The sequence below is a fragment of the Pseudochaenichthys georgianus genome, chromosome 13, assembly GCF_902827115.2.
Source record: "Pseudochaenichthys georgianus chromosome 13, fPseGeo1.2, whole genome shotgun sequence".
In the NCBI taxonomy this organism is placed as follows: domain Eukaryota; kingdom Metazoa; phylum Chordata; class Actinopteri; order Perciformes; family Channichthyidae; genus Pseudochaenichthys; species Pseudochaenichthys georgianus.
Genome location: NC_047515.1, coordinates 31,536,682 through 31,555,441, shown reverse-complemented (window position 1 = coordinate 31,555,441; position 18,760 = coordinate 31,536,682). Strand labels below are relative to the sequence as shown.

The 18,760-nt window shown below is 40.1% G+C and overlaps 1 protein-coding gene and 1 long non-coding RNA gene across 2 annotated transcripts; one reads left to right on the top strand and one right to left on the bottom strand.

Moving 5' to 3' along the window:
* The first annotated feature begins 4 nt into the window (after nt 1-4).
* On the top strand, nt 5-1,044 carry LOC117457362 (uncharacterized). The gene is made up of 3 exons (XR_004553327.2): nt 5-332; nt 592-676; nt 965-1,044. It is a non-coding gene; the product is annotated as an uncharacterized lncRNA (long non-coding RNA).
* A 336-nt stretch (nt 1,045-1,380) lies between these two features.
* Nucleotides 1,381-17,784, bottom strand: naalad2 (N-acetylated alpha-linked acidic dipeptidase 2). Its single transcript, XM_034097337.2, has 20 exons — nt 16,984-17,784; nt 16,100-16,211; nt 10,321-10,507; nt 8,768-8,869; nt 8,489-8,614; nt 8,157-8,237; nt 7,720-7,825; nt 7,544-7,637; nt 6,956-7,051; nt 6,235-6,320; nt 5,810-5,929; nt 5,376-5,458; nt 5,227-5,290; nt 5,079-5,146; nt 4,889-4,980; nt 4,677-4,767; nt 3,091-3,355; nt 2,880-2,961; nt 2,618-2,710; nt 1,381-1,901 (listed from the first exon to the last, which is right to left on the bottom strand). The coding sequence occupies exons 1-20, from the start codon at nt 17,063-17,065 to the stop codon at nt 1,712-1,714; spliced, it is 2,220 nt and encodes a 739-aa protein (XP_033953228.1). The 5' UTR covers nt 17,066-17,784; the 3' UTR covers nt 1,381-1,711.
* Between the last annotated feature and the right edge of the window lie 976 nt (nt 17,785-18,760).

The window sequence follows — 18,760 nt, the reverse complement described above, 5'->3', positions numbered from 1 at the left end:
TAGGAATACAACAAAATACAATTTGGTAGCTTTCAGGGACCAGCGGCAGTAGAGAGCAACGGGGCATCACTTCACCTGAATGGCAGATAACAAGCTGACAACACGGATACACACATGGATTTGTATACATTCATGAAGAAGGCGATGAAAAGATTGGCTTCTTGTAAGAATAGAGGATGCTGTAATGTAGTAAACTGTTTCTGTGACAGGCAGAGTTCAAATGTCATCACCTGTCTGCCAGTTTGGACTTTCAGTACAACTCTGTTCCAGAAAGACAGAAGTATGAACGGAGTCTGTAAACATCATCCGGGAGTTCCTGTTTTCCACATGGAGTGAACACACACACACACACACACACACACACACACACACACACACACACACACACCCACACACACACACACACACACACACACACACACACACACACACACACACACACACACACACACACACACACACACACAATCTAACATATTGTGCTCTAATAAGTTGTAGCACAGTTTTAATGGTGTAGTAGTTCTAACCCTTCACAATTTGTTGTACAACTTAAATGGTATCTGCTTCCTAAAACTGTGTGTTTGTCTGCAGCACAAAGTACTGGAGCTGCTGCCAAAAGAAACGGCCCCAGCAGGGCTGCACTACAGGACGTCGCCTCTGGAGGGAAATTACCCAGGTCAGAGAGGAAATACTCCAACTAAAGATCAAAGTGTAAAAGCGTAGGGCAGACATTTTTCTTATGGTCAACACAGTTTGAAACCAGCCAGAGAAATTAGCTCCAATTCAATTCCAGTGTGCTGCACACATGTTTTAAGTTGGTGGTTTCCTGCTCAAACTTTCCTTTAGGAATAATTTTAATTAAATAATGAAAATCTGTTGTTTAACTTTTACCACACATCACTATTAGCCTACTTATTAATTGCTATGAAGACATTAAGCATTGTTCCTTCTATCTTCGTCCTAGGGGGCGAGAGTCAAATTATCATCTCCATTACACCAAACCTCCTAACCTGGGTCAGCTATGTGGAGACTGTCAGCTCCAAGGTAAAACACACCAAAGCATGCAGACATGACAGCCTGCTCACACTCATCACATTCATTCACACACCACTTCTTACATCATCTACATAACACGTCCATATAACTGCATAACTCTGATTGTTGCCAGGTTCCCAGTTTGGTGTTTGAGTAAGATATATAGTTTGAATATAGGAGACCAATCGAAAGGTTGTGTGATCATCTTGCTTTATATTAATAGCAAGTTCTCAAAGAAAGGCAGCTTCCTGTATAAACAATTATTATTATTTATTATTAGGGTGAAGTAAAAAAGCTCAACAAATTAAGTTAAAGAAACCTAAAATAAAGAGCTTAAAGATGAAGTGTTTTTTTATCAGACCAACATTGACTGGAAATAGGTTTTTTTCCTGCCTCCATGCAAATTATGGATTTATTTTATTATGCTCCCCATTCACAAAACATCAAACAGTTAAAAAAAATAATAATAACATAAAACACGAGAAAGTTGTACTCTGAAAATGGCACTCAGAGATTCACTGTATCACTGAACAGGCATTCCTGGAACATGACATGTTCAGAAAACAGGGATTGTCCATCTCTGTGTTTCAGGGAGTGTATTTCCTCTCTTCAGAATCCGCTATTATAAAATCATTAATTTGCATAATCACATGGCTTCAGATTGTCTGTGCCTGCGTCATGCAGGTGGAGTTAGGGTCATGGCAGCAGCGTGAACGGTGAATGCTGCGATGCTGATTTGACGCTTGACGTTCTCCCAGGACTTCTGTTTATCAGCTGAGTTCTGGATGTCAAACAATGCATCGTAGATTCCAGGGAAAGACTCCCCAGCATATTTATTGTGGCTGCTGGGAGCAAAAATCACATGCCTGAAAGAGAGAAGAGGGAATGTCAGTTGTGCAGGATGGTTCTTGTCTTTTCAAAGCTGCAATATTCATTCATATATTCATAAGTCTTAATGCAAATATTTAAATGGAAAGTGTGATATGAGGCAAACAATCATAGCTCTGAAAAACTAAATGAAAAGGGTTATAAACAGCAGCTTGAAATGTGTCAGATGGGAGGTACATTCGGCTTTAATGTAGGAGAAAATGTAAACCTAGAAGCGTAATGAGTAGACATTTGAATAATTTACATATTTCGATTTGAGAGCATGTTTACAGCAGCACATGCAGAATTAAAGATACAACTCTTCCTTCTGACATACACAACACTACAAGGTTTTTCTGAGGAATAATAGAGTTTATCTCCACCTCTTACATTATAAACAAGCCCGTCCCAAAGTCTGCTTTCAATCAGCCAAATCTCAAGCCTATGTTTACTTTGAATGAAATGCGATGGACCAGCTGTGATGAGGCGAAGAGTTGAAAGTTGAAACACAGCTGTTCATTAGGTGAATGTGCTGTGTGGATTCTGTTGCAGGGCATATATGTCTTGTGATTGTGTAGTTGAGTGGCCTTATTTTTGGTTTGCATCCATCAAATCAAGTTTAATTGCGGTGTGAGTCTCTCTCTCTATGTGTGTGTGTGTGTGTGTGTGTGTGTGTGTGTGTGTGTGTGTGTGTGTGTGTGTGTAAGAGACTCACCTGTAAAAGGGTCTGCCAGGTAGGCCTAGGGGGTCTATGAAGGCTCTCTCCAGATACATGAGCTGATCATTCACGATACGTAACTGCAGAGGACTGATAGACGAGCACAACATTATTTTTCACATTATATTTACAGTTATGTTTTTATGCTGATCCCTCTTATATATAAATAGGAAAAACTGAAAATAAGAAATACCTCTCGATACGAAAACAACAAACCTATTTCAGCATTTGACATCCAAAATGTTAAACATATTCTTACTCCTCTTTGTTGAGAGTTTGCAGACGCTCATGGAAGTCCCTCGCTGCAACAGTAAAGTTCTCCACAGCAGAAAACAAGGAATCTGAAAATGTAACGAAAAGGGAAAACAACATTTAAAAGCAGCTACATTCTGAGAAAAATGTGCTATTTGGCCATATCGTTTAAACATTTTAAGGATATTTAAAGTCGATATATACTGAAGTCAACTCACCAAACGACACCCTGTACGTGTTCATCTCCTCTGGGTGCCTGTGTCCCAGCTGTGCGATGCTCTGAGCGTACTTCCCGAGCGCGTCTGCATACTGGTTAACATCGAGAGGGAGCAGCTGGGAATCAGCCAATTGGAAGATGAGCCCCCCTCTCACCTGGGCCACCGCCCGAAGCCTCTTGAAGGAGGGGTCGTAAAACTTCTCCACTACCTCGAAGGTCTCATAAACACTGTGATACACCGGATAGCTGCTGTACCGCTCTGTTTTCTGAAAGCACAGACAACATCCCAGTGAGATGCAATGATGCCATGGAGGCTCAGAATATCACTTACCATAAAGATTAGGGTGGTCCTTAAAATTGAAAGTCGGAAAGTCTAAGCTCCAACCCCCAGAATTCATTCTATTTGTCAAGAAAACTCTCCTGGTGAATTTTTTCCTCAATCTGACAACATTTACCCCTCCCTCATCAACCTTGAAGTTTAGCCTCAGTTGCAGCACCGTGGCGTGGCTGCTGGTGTGGCAGCCCAGGTTGACGAGGAGGGGGGCGAGGCACGAGCGTCATGTTACCATGCTGTTACCATGCTGTTACCATGCTGTTACCATGCTGTTACCATGCTGTTACCATGCCACGCAACCTCTCATTCCCCTGATAGGTGGAGAGTTGCCCATATAGGCGGAGCTCCTCGTTTCTGATGTCAGAACAATTTCAAATCTGTATCAGTCTGTATCAGATCCGTTGCAGCCTCATTTTTAGAGATTTGGGTATGGAGGAAAAGAGAGAGGGTTGTGTTTTCTGACACTGGGTGAGTTCCCTGACACACCGGGGACACATATTCATGTATAAAAGACGTACAAAAGTGCATTTTGCATGATAGGTCCCCTTTAAATGTAAACAGGTCTCCCTTGAAAAAGAGATCTATGATCTCAATGGGACCAATCTGGTTAAATAAAGGTTTGAAATGAAATGAAATGAAAACAGAAATAACTTTAGATTATGTAGTGTAGGACTGAAACTCACAAATATGTTGGTTGTTGATTAATCTCCCGCTTATTTGAACGATTTATCAATTAGTTATTGTTAATGGTCATTGAAGAAATACTTAAATGATTAAACTAGTATCAAAATAGTTGACGATTAGTTTCTGTTGATCTACTATTCCATTAGTCCACTGATATTTGCAGCTGAAATGCTTAATTTCTTTCTCAGTGTAGCATAATAGAGATAGATACAATTATTTATTCATATACGAAGACAATGTCACACAGACAATGTACATGTAAAAAACAAAACCTGCATTAAAAATAAAATGTATTAAAAAATCGCAAACTAACAAACATATTCTCTTAGAACGAATAGGTTTGCATATGAAAACATGTACACTGCCATAAATATTGTTTTAAAAGTTTCACATCATTACAATTCCTCAAAAAAATTATCTTCCAAGTAAAGCTCAAACATAGCATGGATGCAAAATGTTTTGTGTGCCTAAAATACAGTCACATAAAGATATGATTAAGAACTTACAGTAATATACCTTAAGACTAATAAGAATAATAATATTTGGATGAATCAGTCAGCGTGTCTCACCTTGTTCTTGGTGTATCTGGCTCTGCCTGCAGCAATTCCCAGACGGATAAAATAGGCCTCGAAGTCACTGCCTGACCCCAGTTTACTGATCCTACAGTGCAGCAGAGTGAAGGACAGACTGTTTTAGTGATTTGTTTCATTACTTGTTGTATTTTACATTCAAACTATGTTTGTTTACAGCCTGACTCTGACCAGAACAAGCTACTTTGTACCTGGGTGCATCACGGTTATCCGTCCAGTTGTCCCTCTTATGCCAACTCTCGTACAAAGAAACTCCTTCCTCTCCTTCCTCTGGACTGGCTATCTATATGCAAACACATAAAGTATAAAAGTGAGCATGAAGACTAAATTAATCATTCTCAAAACAGTTTGTTAAGTACCCTTCCTTTTGCTTCTGCTTACCTGTTTGGTGAGGTCATACACCAGCGTGTGTAGAGACGGAGTGCAGTCAACCCTCAGTGTGTACATTCCTGGAAATCAAATTGAAATGTTTAAAAAAACACATAAGACACATCAAAACTAATTTACTACTAACTGTGCACACAATCACCCTCAATGGCAGAGTCGGCATTAATGTAAGCCACAGCTCTCTCCTGCAGCAGCTTGGCGTTATCCTGTTGAGAAAGGTGAATGTTGGTCAAGTGTGTGTGGGTTTGAGTGTGTACAAGTGCAAGTGTGTGAATGTGTATGTTTAAGTACCTCTGCCCATTCTGTAGATCCCTGCAATCCAAACTCCTCGGCATCCCAACTTGCAAATATTAAAGTCCTCCTAGGCCTCCATCCTACACACACACACACACACACACACACACACACACACACACACACACACACACACACACACACACACACACACACACACACACACACACACACACACACACACACACACACACACACACACACACACACACACACACACACACACACACACACACACACACACACACACACACACACACACACACACACACACACACACACACACACACACACACACACACACACACACACACACACACACACACACACACACACACACACACACACACACACACACACACACACACACACTACTTGTCATGACACAATCATTTACGTGAACAGTTGAGTAGTGACAAGCAGTGACATACCTTTACTGATCAGCCTGCCGGCACTCCTGACAGTCTCGTGAACCACTGCAGCTCCAGACATGGGGTCGATTCCTCCGAACACCCAGGCGTCCCGGTGCCCTCCCAGAATCACATACCTGTCTACATACACAAACCCATATCACGCATCAATGGAATAATTAGAGAAAAATATACTTTTCTTTCTTCTATTATTTACAAATTATTCCAAATGGCTAATCCTATCACAACACATACAAAACAGGCTCTGAGTAAGAGGCTGATGCACTGTATCTCACACTGAATGTAGCAACATTTCCTGACCAAAATGCATTATGAATATCCTGCAACCTGTTATTATGAGTCTGAGTGTCCAGTTAGCATTGTAAGTGTTACTCTATGTATTGCTGGAAGCTAAAATGAAGGATTAGTGGGTTGTGGTACTGTACCTGGCTCCAGAGCTCCTCTAATCCGGCCAATGACGTTGTAGATTCTGGTTATCTGGTTGTTACTGTGGATGTTCATACGCAGCTTCCTGACACAGGCAGACACACAGGGGAGAAAGAGATAGTGTCAAACATAAAGAAAGGGAAAAAGAATAAAACATGTTCATTTTTGAAGGAAATTCCTAACAGAATTTAAGAAATAATGGAAAAGAAAATGGTACTGTACAGCAGTCATATTATCATGTTCATTGTGCTAAGCTCAATTAAAGCACAGACAGATACAAAGAAGAAGAGAAGAATAGAATAATAAGAATAAGCAGGCGATAGAGATTTAACCCTCTTAATGGCCGCATTGAAGTCCTTTAAGAAGTGTTTTGCACCTCAAAATTCCCTTCTTTAGGAGAATAATGAGGCACAAATAGACCCAGTTACCGTTGTTCATCCCTAATTTAAGCAGCTTGTTCTGTGTGTATGTTTTTCACACACCGAGGGTACAAGGGCCTTCATTGTATAACATTTGGCTACTTGTCACTGGGTGGGTCATTAAGGCTGAGCAAGAGGAGAAAAGAGCAACACAAGGCGAGAGACAGTTCAAACACTTAAACCACTACAGAGTGAATTCGGAGAGAGAAGTGGTGAGGAAAAAAAACAAGTGGAAGGGAGAATCATGTTATTACAGGGTGAGGTGGACACTTTGACACTCCACTAAAATGTTATCACTTACTGGCTTTTGAAGTCGTCCGTAAATCCTGGTCCGATCCTGTAGGAGATGTTCAGAGCTCCTTTCCAGTTGTTGGGTGGAATCGGTCCTCCCATGTTCCTGTTGAAGCAAAAATCAAATATATTATACACCAAAGCAATTATCTTATACATTAAGGATGCCAATACAAATTCAACATCCAAAAGAAGTAGGTTTCAGCCATGCTACACATTTTTGTTATTTGGTCCACCAGTTTGGTCCAAGCGAATATATCTCAACAACTATTGCATAGATTTCTATGAAATGTACATATAAAATACATTCCTGTCCCACACATGTTGACTTCTCATGAGATCAAATTTATTTTGTAATGCATGTCTAATAATTTGATTTATACATGTGATATTCTCATCTATCTTTGTGCCGATTACCACATGTAGCATGCTCACATGTTTAACAAGGGCACCACTAACTTGTAATTGTGTGCATTTTAGCATTAGCTTAGCTTCACAGAGCTGCTAGCATGGCTGTAGACCTTTTTCAAAAATGACTGATTTGAATGATTGCATTTTAGAAGTGTGGAAAGAAAAGAAGATTGAAATATGATTTTACTTCAGCAGGTTGATTGCATCATGGAAGCCAATTGGATGCACAGGAATCTTGGGAAGACCTACTCCATCCTCGAGACTCAACCTGTAGGTATATTCTGTAAGAGAGCAGACAAGACTATGTGAGTTAAACTCAAACACATAATTCAGCCTCTCACACTTATAGACACTCATACACACCTTTAGCGGGGTACCCTGGTGTGAGTGGGTCTCCTGCTCCATTCAAGTTGAGAACATTTCCTCTCTGAGCTCCTCCACCGGGTAGGTTCCAACCATCAGGATATGGCTGCACACACAAACACATTTAAAATGCTTGATTTGAATCCACGGATTGAATTAGTATCCTTGATTCCAATATTGATTTGTTTAGAGATAATAACCATGAATAAGTGTACATTCTTGAAGGCTATGTCTGACATCTGCTACTTCTTTATAGTTGTTGTTTGCAGAGTCTCTTATGGGTTCAAACTTATTTTAAGGCTTATAATTGTGTCAGTCTTGTCTAAAAACAAATGTTCAAACTACTACACTAATACTAGCACAATGGCTGTTACCATCCACACATGCACAGTTTTATAATGAACAAATTACCAAAAAAATGATCCAAAATACTGTACCTGGACTCCGGCAGCCCAGTAATCGGCTGGGTCTGAGAACATAATGATCCCCTTTGCTCCTGCTAACATGGCATTTTTCACCTGGTGGAGCATACAGAGTAAAGTGAGTTATTAGTAAACAAAATGTTATTTATTGCTGTCCTCTTTTTCCTTTGTGCATCAGAAAATAGTGTGGTTTGATATTGACAAATTACATTGAATAATCAAAAAGATTGTATTCTTCCAGTACACCTAGCCACAAGTATAATCATTTAATTGCACGACTCAGTCACAGAAATCCTTTAACTGTGGGTTTTCATGTGGAGTGATGACCAAGCCTTTTCTTTTCCTACCTTATTGCCTCTGAATATTTTCCCATATCTGACGATGACAATCCTCCCAGTAGCATTGACCCGCATGTCTCTCTCTAACTGGAAGAAGTCTTCTGTTCGACCATAGTTCACATACACCAAATCCCCCTACAGAGAGACAGACAGAGGAGACATCTCAGGTTATCAGATAGCTGACGGTGAGGATTTGTAATGTTCAGATTTCATGTTGACTTTTACTTCTGCAGTGAAAACATATTCAAACATCACTGTCTGCTTGTGAGTATGGTTGTTGTTATTTACCTCAGGTTGTCCTTTGGGAGAGAAGGCGCTGTATGGTGGCACAATGTTAGACACATCTTCATAACCCTCAGGAACAGGCTCAGCCAAGGAAGTGTTAAAAACCTGTGACAGAAAGATGAGCACAGACTGAATTAGATAACATATTGATGAGATCACCCTTTATTTACTAAAATATCAGATTTTCATGCTTTACTTCTACATTTTATAGGGGGAAAAAATACTATTTTCTGCAATAAACGTATCTCACAGATACATTTTGTTACATCCCTCTATTTAGCTTTTACTTCATTAATCAATTACCTTAATGATAAATTATCATTACAATTGGCAACATAATTTTTACTGTAATATTTGTGATTAATAATAGTTGAAGAGTAATTTTGATTCTCACTATTTTCTGAAGTTTTACAAACCAAACAACCCACTAATGATTCAAAAACATAATCAGCAGATTAATCCTTTATGACAATAACCCTTTTTTGCAGCTCTATATATATTTTTTTTTGTTGTTGTTGTTGAATGAATTAGCTTCACATTAGCCAACTATAACAGTAAAATGCTGCTTAAGTCACATTAGGCATTTTCTGCATCGAATACTTCTACCTTTAAACTTTTAGTTAATTTGCCTAATACTTATAAACTACATATTTTACATTTTCAATGCATGACTTCACCTATATTTGGGTATTTTCACACTGTTGTATAAGTACTTTTACTTAAGCGTGATTCAAATCCTCAATCCCACCCAGAGTAAATAGGGGGTCAATATGTAAATGCTAGATTTGTCCTTTACAGGTCTGATACCAAAACAAGTCCTGTGAATTATTGGCTGATACCAGGTTGTCCTATTCTACTGTAGAATATACTTCCAGTGGTCTGACACTCACCTTGGTATCTATGTGCTGCTCAGGATATCAGCTGAAATGTGTTACTGATTAAGCTGAAATGTAAACCCGGATTTTGTTTGTGATCCTGAATGCATCCTAGCAGCATACTTCGATATAGCCATGCTGTAAACTCTGGTCAGTTTTTTTCTTGCTTGCCACTGTGCTGTATCATTATCTCTACAAAGAGCGGTTTATCTCGCCACAAGCTATAAAAGGACCTTGTACCTGAATGACCGTCTTGTGTTTTTAATTGATCTGAAAAGTCACCATGTGGACGCTGCAACTTTGTTATCTCCCTAAACAGACTCAGCAGCAGTTATGTGCTTTTTCAAATTAGTGTTTTTGTTCATGTGTGTTAGAAAATAACATGGAGAAATTGATCAATATCATAAAACGTTTGGAAATCATTAAACTAAAGCATATATTACATTTAGTTTCTTACAGTGGACACAATGCATGCACATGGTCATTTAAATAGTTTTAGCGGTGGCTGTGTTATAAAGTGGCTCTGACTGCTATGCTAATGCTATAGAAGATGGGACCAAACAACAAAAACAAGAATGCACGAGAAGAGGTTTTTAGCGATATGGAACATGTTTTGCTTCTTTGTAAAACGCACTTTGTCTTTTTTCAGAATGCATTTGACTGGATGTTTTCATGTCGTACCTCACTGCCAAGCTGATCAATTATCGAGATGTAATTCGGCTGTGTTTTGTTGGGATAGGACAGCAGGACGTCATAGGGCACCATCTCCACTGAGTCCAGGCCGTACTCCTTCCACTCTTTCATGATCTGCTCTGCATATTTCAGATTCTGCTCTGTACCGGCGAGATGTGGGAGTCGTGTAAATTTCCTGTGGAGAGAATGTCAACAGTGAGAAAAGCAGGGTTGCCAACTTGGGGTACCTGGCTGGAGTGAGATTTTGATATCATGGGTTTAATTACACATATGCGCACTAAATGGTTCTACTAAATGACTGCTGTCGTGTCAGCAGCGGGACCTTAGGATATATATACAATATACAAATACACAATATTGGACACAGACTATAAAGGGCACACAGTTTCATTCACTAATGAAAGTCAAACACATGTTTGTTTCCACTGTTTTATTGTGTGCCCGTCGCGATAAGCAATTAATTGACTTATCGTACGATAAATAAAAATGAACTCGATAAATTGCCATTTACATGAGGATGTGACTAGCAGTTTGAAAGGATGTACTTGAATTATTATTATATATTATCATTATGTCAGTGGTCTAATATGCTCATACAACGGTGCCGACAATATTATCGTTTATAGCAATAATTTCCGGGAAAATGTATACAACAAAATTAATTATCGTGAGAGGCCTATACATGAAACACACACACACACACACACACACACACACACACACACACACACACACACACACACACACACACACACACACACACACACACACACACACACACACACACACACACACACACACACACACACACACACACACACACACACACACACACACACACAAATCTACAGACTTACTCCAAACATATTAATTAACACTCTCACTCTCATATACTCTTTGACTCTATTTTTGGCCTAGTAGAACAATAAGCAGCAGACTTTGACTTTTGTATCATTTCTTCTGGTTCTTAGATCTGCGCATGCGCAATACGGGTCGGCAGTTGCGAGAGAGTATTTTTTTAAATACTAACATAAAATACACATTCTGGTTCTCTCTTGAGAAGAAAAATAAATAAATCTATTACTACACGACATATTTAAAAAAATGAATGCCATTTTAGTTTTTTGTTACTTTGTTCTGAAAGCTGAACCTGCTGCTCCTCACAGAGAGAAGAGGGAAGAGGCTGTGAATTACTTTACATTGTGGATAAGGGTGGATAGCCCCCATTGTTCTGTATGTCAAAATGAAAGACAGCCCACACACCTATCAATCATCAAACCGTGGGGTCTTATTTCATTACGTGTTGATTTCTATCAACACGTAATGTTGGATCGATGTATACTGTATAGAGATGTACTACAGCAAAAGTATTCTCCGTCAGGACTTCCGGCAACAACACCACGCCGTTTTCTTGATTCTGATTGGCCAGAAGACATTATCAAAGATGTTCTATTGAGAAGACGATCACTACCTGACAAAAGTTTTCAAAACCGTTTCTAGTCTTCGGTATTCTTGTTTTTGGCGTGAGAATAGTTTGGGCAGCGTGAGAGCGTGAGATTGAGAGTGAAAGCGTATGTCACACGCCAGATGCGTGAGAGTTGGCAACCCTGAGTAAAGAGGCTATAAATTGTTAGAATAAAATGTATTTTGGCTATAACGCACTTCATTTGAATGTGCAGATTAGCTAGGGAAAGTGAGATGTTTTTGTAAAGTTAGAACAAATATAAGTAAAAATGCATGGAAAGCGTTTCTTGTTCTGAGACTGCACTTGAACACACCATCAAGTCTTTAATGTTATGTATTTTTCCAGATGGTTTGACAGCATTTTTTGAAGCTATAGGATGTTTATAGTACACTGAGGGATGCTTAATTTTATATTTGGAATCTTTGGAAATGCCAATAGATAAAATAAATAATTAAAATAAAGTAACTTAAAGAGCCTGTGACACGGTTTTCCCCCATCATCCAAACCCATCAATTTGAGTACATATTGTCCCCTTGAAAACCGTTACTGAACTGATTTTGGATATTTGTACTTTGATAACCATTAATCTGCCTTCAATGTTGACAATTTTCTGGATCTTCTCGCGAATTCTTCAAGTCCCGCCAAATTATGGGTGACGTCATTGCGGGCACAGCGCTCCAGCTGCACCGTCCAGGATCCCAGCATCTGCATGTAAACCTTTATATATATACAGTCAGATGTAAACGCACGACGGCGCACACAGCAGCAAGCTCAGACAGCGATGACAGGTTAATGTTGAACGTGTCTGAGAGCTCATATGAGGCTGAAGGATCGGTTTATGTTGTATCTTCTAAGTTTAAGAATGAGGTGCGTCAATATGGGCGATCATATGGTCATGTAGCCAGTGGTGGACTGGGACTAAAAATCATCCCGGGACTCTCGACCGGCCCACTTCGGTACCGAGCTGTCAACGGGGGGAGCGGGGGATGTAAAATACAAATATAATGTATAATGTCTGTGTCTTTGACATTAGCGCTGCTAGCCACCTGTGCCCTGTACTACGAAGCCAGTTCAACAGACCCTGGATATGTTTGAGTAACAAACAAACTAACAACAACAAACTAACAAACGAGATCTCGCTAAGCGGTCCTACGACGCTGGTTATCAACTCGGTAAATCAAGCCAGGGTTTCTCTCTCCAGCTGAGAGCGCGTTCACGTCTAAGACACGAGTGGATCTGACTTTAATTACATTTGTCTCGAGTGTTTCGTCAACATAATGTGTTAAATAATACTTCTGCATCGAGTCTGTGACACTGTGAGTGTTGCACGGCCAGATGAGGCTGGAGAAGCTGACTCAGATAAGGAAATATATGATATATTATGATATTATCTGATCGATGATCTGATTGATGATGTAATATGAATGATAAGTGCGACACGTCGGCGTCTTCTCTGCATACGGCAGTTTAAACTGTATTTCCTTTATCCTGTAATATGACTTGAGAGATTTAAACTCCGCACACTGAGTGGATCTCTTTTCTATAGACGCCGGAGGCGGGCAGCGTCAGGTAAAAGAAGTTATTTAGCCTTCTCAAACCTGAGCCTCACGCGCCACCTATGGGGGATGTGCTAGTTACTTATCCGACCGGCCCACTTCGGTACCGGCCCATCGGGATTCGTCCCGATGGCCAGTCCGCCACTGCATCCACAGTCCGCCACTGCACCCAGCCCACGTAAACTGTCAACGGGGGGAGCCTCGCTGTGGGGAAACGGTGGACCTAGTGTCCCGATCGGAGTGGGAATAATAATAATAATCCGTGCATTTTATCCATTAATTTCCCCAACATTGTGGTAAAAAACCACACGTTTAATCCACGTTGTTGGTGTACTACAACTACAAAAAGCATCGGTTTGTTTTCTCATCAGTAAATGCAGACCGGCTCAAACAAACGATTTTTAATCATCATCCTCACTCATCATTTAATGTATCATATGTTCGCCGAATTGACATGAAAGCACTAATAAATGTAGTTTCATCCACTTGAGTTTATAACCACAAAAATAATCGATTTGTTTTTATATCACATCCGATGGGAGGAAATTCAGCAGCTCTCACTCCCGATTTGTAATCCTAATGTAATCATCATCTTCACCACGATCATGTATATTTATGTCGCCGAATTGACATGAAAGCACTGACAAATATGAATATACTGTAGTCAACTTCATTAAAACGTTATTAACGTGCCTAAACTCAGTAATTCACCATTTCTACGCATGACACAACACACTTTGTCCGTGTTTGGCTCTCGAAGCGTTCCCGCATTGACGTCACTTCCGGCTTCCCCCAAAACTTCAAAATGAGTGAAGGAATTTCCCCGCGATGTTCGAAATTATTGATATTTAACGAAACGGTATCGCTTTTTCTTTTTTAAACTGACGGTTCGAGATTACTAGTAGCCCAATATTTCATTGCACAACAGTTGTTGGGATGGTGTCACAGGCTCTTTAAGTTTCCAGTATTTTTTTCTTCTTTTTTCCACTCTTTTTTTTCTACCTCGCTAGCTCACCCATGGGGTTAAGAAGCCTAAGATAAATGTCAACAATTGAGTTGCTGTGCAAGTGAAATGTTTGGCTTGCTATAGTTGTGAAATGGAAAAGCATATGGCAAAATTGGTGCCCATTCAGATAGCTGTCACCTCCACTGGCTAGCGATCAAATACCGGAGTGATTTAATATATTACACAACCCCCTAAAAAAAGCCATCAACAACCTTACCACCCCCCCCCCCCCCCTTACCTATGAGACCTCATTCAACAACACAACCCTACCCATCTCCTGAGGTCTGCTGTTGCTAACCTACTGCAGCCCACCAGGGGGGTATACTACGAAGCAAGATTTTTGCTTAGCCGGCGAAATTCAGGGGAAACTCCGGCTTTCCGGTCCTACGAAGCTGGTTCTCTTTTTAGCAGGCTAGATCTCCATGGTAACTTATGCTTAGCGGCTAACCTGGTCGGGACCAGGTTAGGTTGCAGGCTAAGAGCTCAACTCAGTGAAAGCACTGCCTGCTGACCAATCAGAGCTCAGTGTGCGGAGTTTAAAGCGATCAAGTCATATTACAGGAGAAAGGAAATACAGAAAAGCTGCCGTTGAAGGAAAGACGGCCGGCAAAAATCACCGACTGTGTGAACGTGAACATTAGTAGAATATCACCTCCCATCTTCAGAGCAATCTGACTATTATAACATTAGCGTTAAGAAAGCTTACTTAAATATCTGCCACGACATAAGTAATCGGATCAGAGTAACATTAAGTAGGCTACAGTCCGCGGCATATCACTTCATAATGTATCATATATTTCCTTATCTGAGTCAGCTGAGCCGTATCTGGCCGTGCAACACTCACAGTGTCACATACTGTATGCAGAAGTATTATTTTAAGCAACACATTAAGTTGACGAAACACTCTCGAGTCAAATGTAATTAAAGTCAGATCGTGTCTTAGAGACGGGGCAGTGATATCATAAACCTGTTAATGTACGCATTCAAACACTTTTACCAGCTGTATTCACCTTGCAGGTGCAGCTATGTGGCTTTGATCCTGGATAAAGTGTTTAAGTCATGGATATTTAATTTAACTTCTTCATTTTTGACTAGTATTAAAGTTCACTTTTCATTCAGGAAGTATGACGCTGCGCTGTCAGTACGCTTCTCCATGTTTGTGATTGGTCGAATGCTCCAGATACCACCCCTTTCATGTGAACGCGCACCTAACTAGATAGGACACGGCTGGCTTGAGCGATCCACTTGATAACCCGCGTCGTAGTACAGTTTAGCGAGAGCGCGTATGTTTTGGATTAGGCCAACCGGCTAACTCAAACATATCCAGGTTAGGTTGAACCAGCTTCGTAGCATAGGCCCCAGGACTAAGTTCCAGACCTGGAGCGACCAGTCCTTCGCTGCAGCCTCCCAGTCACATTCAAAATACATACACTGCAAAAAAGCCTTCAAAACAACCTATAGTCCTCTACCCAAACCCACCTTTTTTTCAACTTTGCTTAGGGCTGTTTTTGTATTTTTTCTCGTATTTTATTGTAAAGCGTCTTTGAGCACTGGGAAAAGCGCTATATAGATATTATGTATTATTATCTATATTAATACAAGGAACTCCCTAACAAAACTCAAAGATGTTTCGCTCCCTGCTGAAACCTTTTCTTTCAAAGAGGGTTTGTCTGTTTACAGTTGTTTAGATGATTTGTTCTGATGGAGAGAGAGGTTTTGTGTGTTGGTATTGCTTCTTACCTGAGATGCTCTCTGATCTGCTCTGGCCGCATTTCATCCAGAAACTCCCGTAGATACTTGCCGGAAGCAGTATCGTTTGGAGTGTTTGGACGTGTGGGCTTTGCAAACCAGCCTACAAAACACAGACACACAGACGTACATAATCCATACAGCATAACAACAGTGTCTCTTCTTTCAGGACTGAAACCACCTTATGACTTACAGTAAGGGAGAAACCGAATATCTATGCTGCCCGGCTGTGTAAGATCTAGACAAACTTTGCATGACCATAGATATTATATTTCAAATGGAGTCGTGGTTAGTCGTGACAGTATGTGTTAGCTGCTGTGAGCAAGCACACGTGAAATGTATCAAAGTAGTGACAAACTAAAACGCACACACATGATAACACACCTTCAATATTAAACTTTAACAGCAATGATAACATTTGATAGTTATTCCGAATAAATTAAAGATTGTATACTTATTTTGTGCAGTGGTGTTAAGTAATTAAGTACATTTACTCAAGTACTGTACTTAATTACAATTGTCAGATACTTGTACTACTTTGTACTTCTACTCCACTACATTTCAGAGGTAAATATTCTACTTTTATTTTTGGTACTTTATGTATATTTAGATGCACATTTTACTTGAGTAACATTTTTGAATACATGACTTTTACTTGTAACAGAGTATTCTTACACTTTTACTTAAGTACAAGACTTGAGTACACCTTCCACCCCTGAGGTTTTGTATATATTCATGTTAATTCAGCATCTGCCTTCACAACCATTTACAAACTTGTCCTGGTCAACTATCATTAGTTCCATAGTTATAAGTTATTTCTGTTAACAACAAACATAGATAGCAGTGTGTATTTGTGTTGTATTATCAAGTCTTACCTATGATGAAACCAAGCAACAACAAAGCTGCCACAATCACAGTCCATCCGATCCACCGAGTTAACCTGCCCTCCTTTCTCATTTTAAAGCAGCTCGTCCCACAGGCTTCCAGGCGCCGACACAACTGCACAGCACGCTCGCAGAGATAGGGGCTGAAGTCGAATAGTCCATTTAGCTTAGGAACCTTCCTAAAGGAGTGAAATGACCCGGAAGTCCCTCAGTGGCAGCCATGATAAGTGCCGTTCGAATTCTCTAGAATGATAGGAAAGGAGGTTTCAAACTTCCTTTATAACCTCCTTTAGTTTAGGAACCACTGGACCTCCCTAACCGACAGGAGAAGCGAAAATGCTGCCCCACAATGCCTTGCAGCCGCAGCATTTGCCGTCACTCAACAGTCGGTCGTTCACGGAAACAACCGATTATGACCGAGAAATGATATCATGAAAGTTACGGTGCTTATTACGCATTTTAAAACATAGGTGGTAAGTTGCCAAAGTGCTTTGTTTTGAACGTTCATCAGTATTATAATCAAAAAGAGAAATATGAACGTTAGTTTTCACTGAAATTATCAAATAAAGTCAACATTTCAGTCTTTACTGAGCTGTGTGGAGTTTGTTCAACTTTTAAAAGATGTTTGAATGGTGATATACACAGTGATAGATGTTAAGGACTAACGTTTATAATAAATACATCTGTATTGATTTTAAGATCTTTAGTTCATACAATCATACGTTTTGGGATCATTTGTATTAATGTGGACCGGAGGGAGAGGGTGACGAGCATAAGTTTCACTTTCCTTTTTTATTTCAATTCCAACTTTGGTCATGAAGAATATGTTTCTCTGTTGTCCACGTTCATAAAGCAAAGCAGCAGCATCAGAGCACGGTGCAGAGTCTCTAGATGAGTTTACAGTAGTCCCTCGTTCTTATTAAACATCCATGTTGTAGTCCGCTGTATAGAAAACTGTGGTTTCCATAGTTTCCCCACAGCAGCAGACGCACACAATGACGTCCGCTGGCGCATCATAAACACGTCGGATAGTGAAAGTGCATTCGGATTCTCTAAAGTACCGCAGTCTCTTCTCCTAAGTCCTTTTGAATTCTCCTATCCACTATCCCTTAACCCCGTGACGTTTCACTCAGAGGTCAAGGAATAGACGATAGGGTTAGAATTTAGGAGCTGATTTTTAAACTATCCGACTGCAGCCAGGGAGTAATTTGTTTAGGTATAGAGCACAGAGGGAAAGTGAGATAGAGTGGGACAGGGAGAGAGGGAGGTGACTTTATGTGTCTGGCAGGTTGCCGAGGACTACAAAGAGGGAGCTAGTTAGTGATATGATTGGCCAGTAGGCTGATGACAGTCTTGTGCTCCTTGGCCATTCATGTGCTGACTCAGTTACTCAACTATGGTCGGGAATCCAGAGTCCAGCCAAGAATAAGCTGTTAAAGTAATAATTCAGTCAGAAAGCTGTCAAAAGTCTCCATGAGCCACATTGAATGCACAGATTCCTGTAGAATACAAAATAAATGCATTGTCTTGAAAATAATCTATGGTGATTAAATCATAATAAAAGACAAAATGCAAACATGCGTTCATATGGTGATAAGGGGTCACTGAATGGCTTTATATATGGATAAAAATGTGTGTGTGTGTATCAATTGATATGGCTTTCACAGTCAGCTGAATATAAAATACATGTTGGACATTGAGAGGACATTATTTAAGATTGAGAGCTGTGCACGCTTCTATTTAGAAAAAATATCCATCTGTATGGACA

Bases quoted from the DNA above. Each gene is read 5' to 3' on its own strand.
- naalad2 (XM_034097337.2), bottom strand. From the start codon at position 17,065: ATGAGAAAGGAGGGCAGGTTAACTCGGTGGATCGGATGGACTGTGATT. The intron at 16,212-16,983 runs GTAAGACTTGAT...TGTGTTTTGTAG, and splicing joins GTTGCTTGGTTTCATCATAG to GCTGGTTTGCAAAGCCCACA. The intron at 1,902-2,617 runs GTGAGTCTCTTA...TCTCTCTTTCAG, and splicing joins CCTGGCAGACCCTTTTACAG to GCATGTGATTTTTGCTCCCA.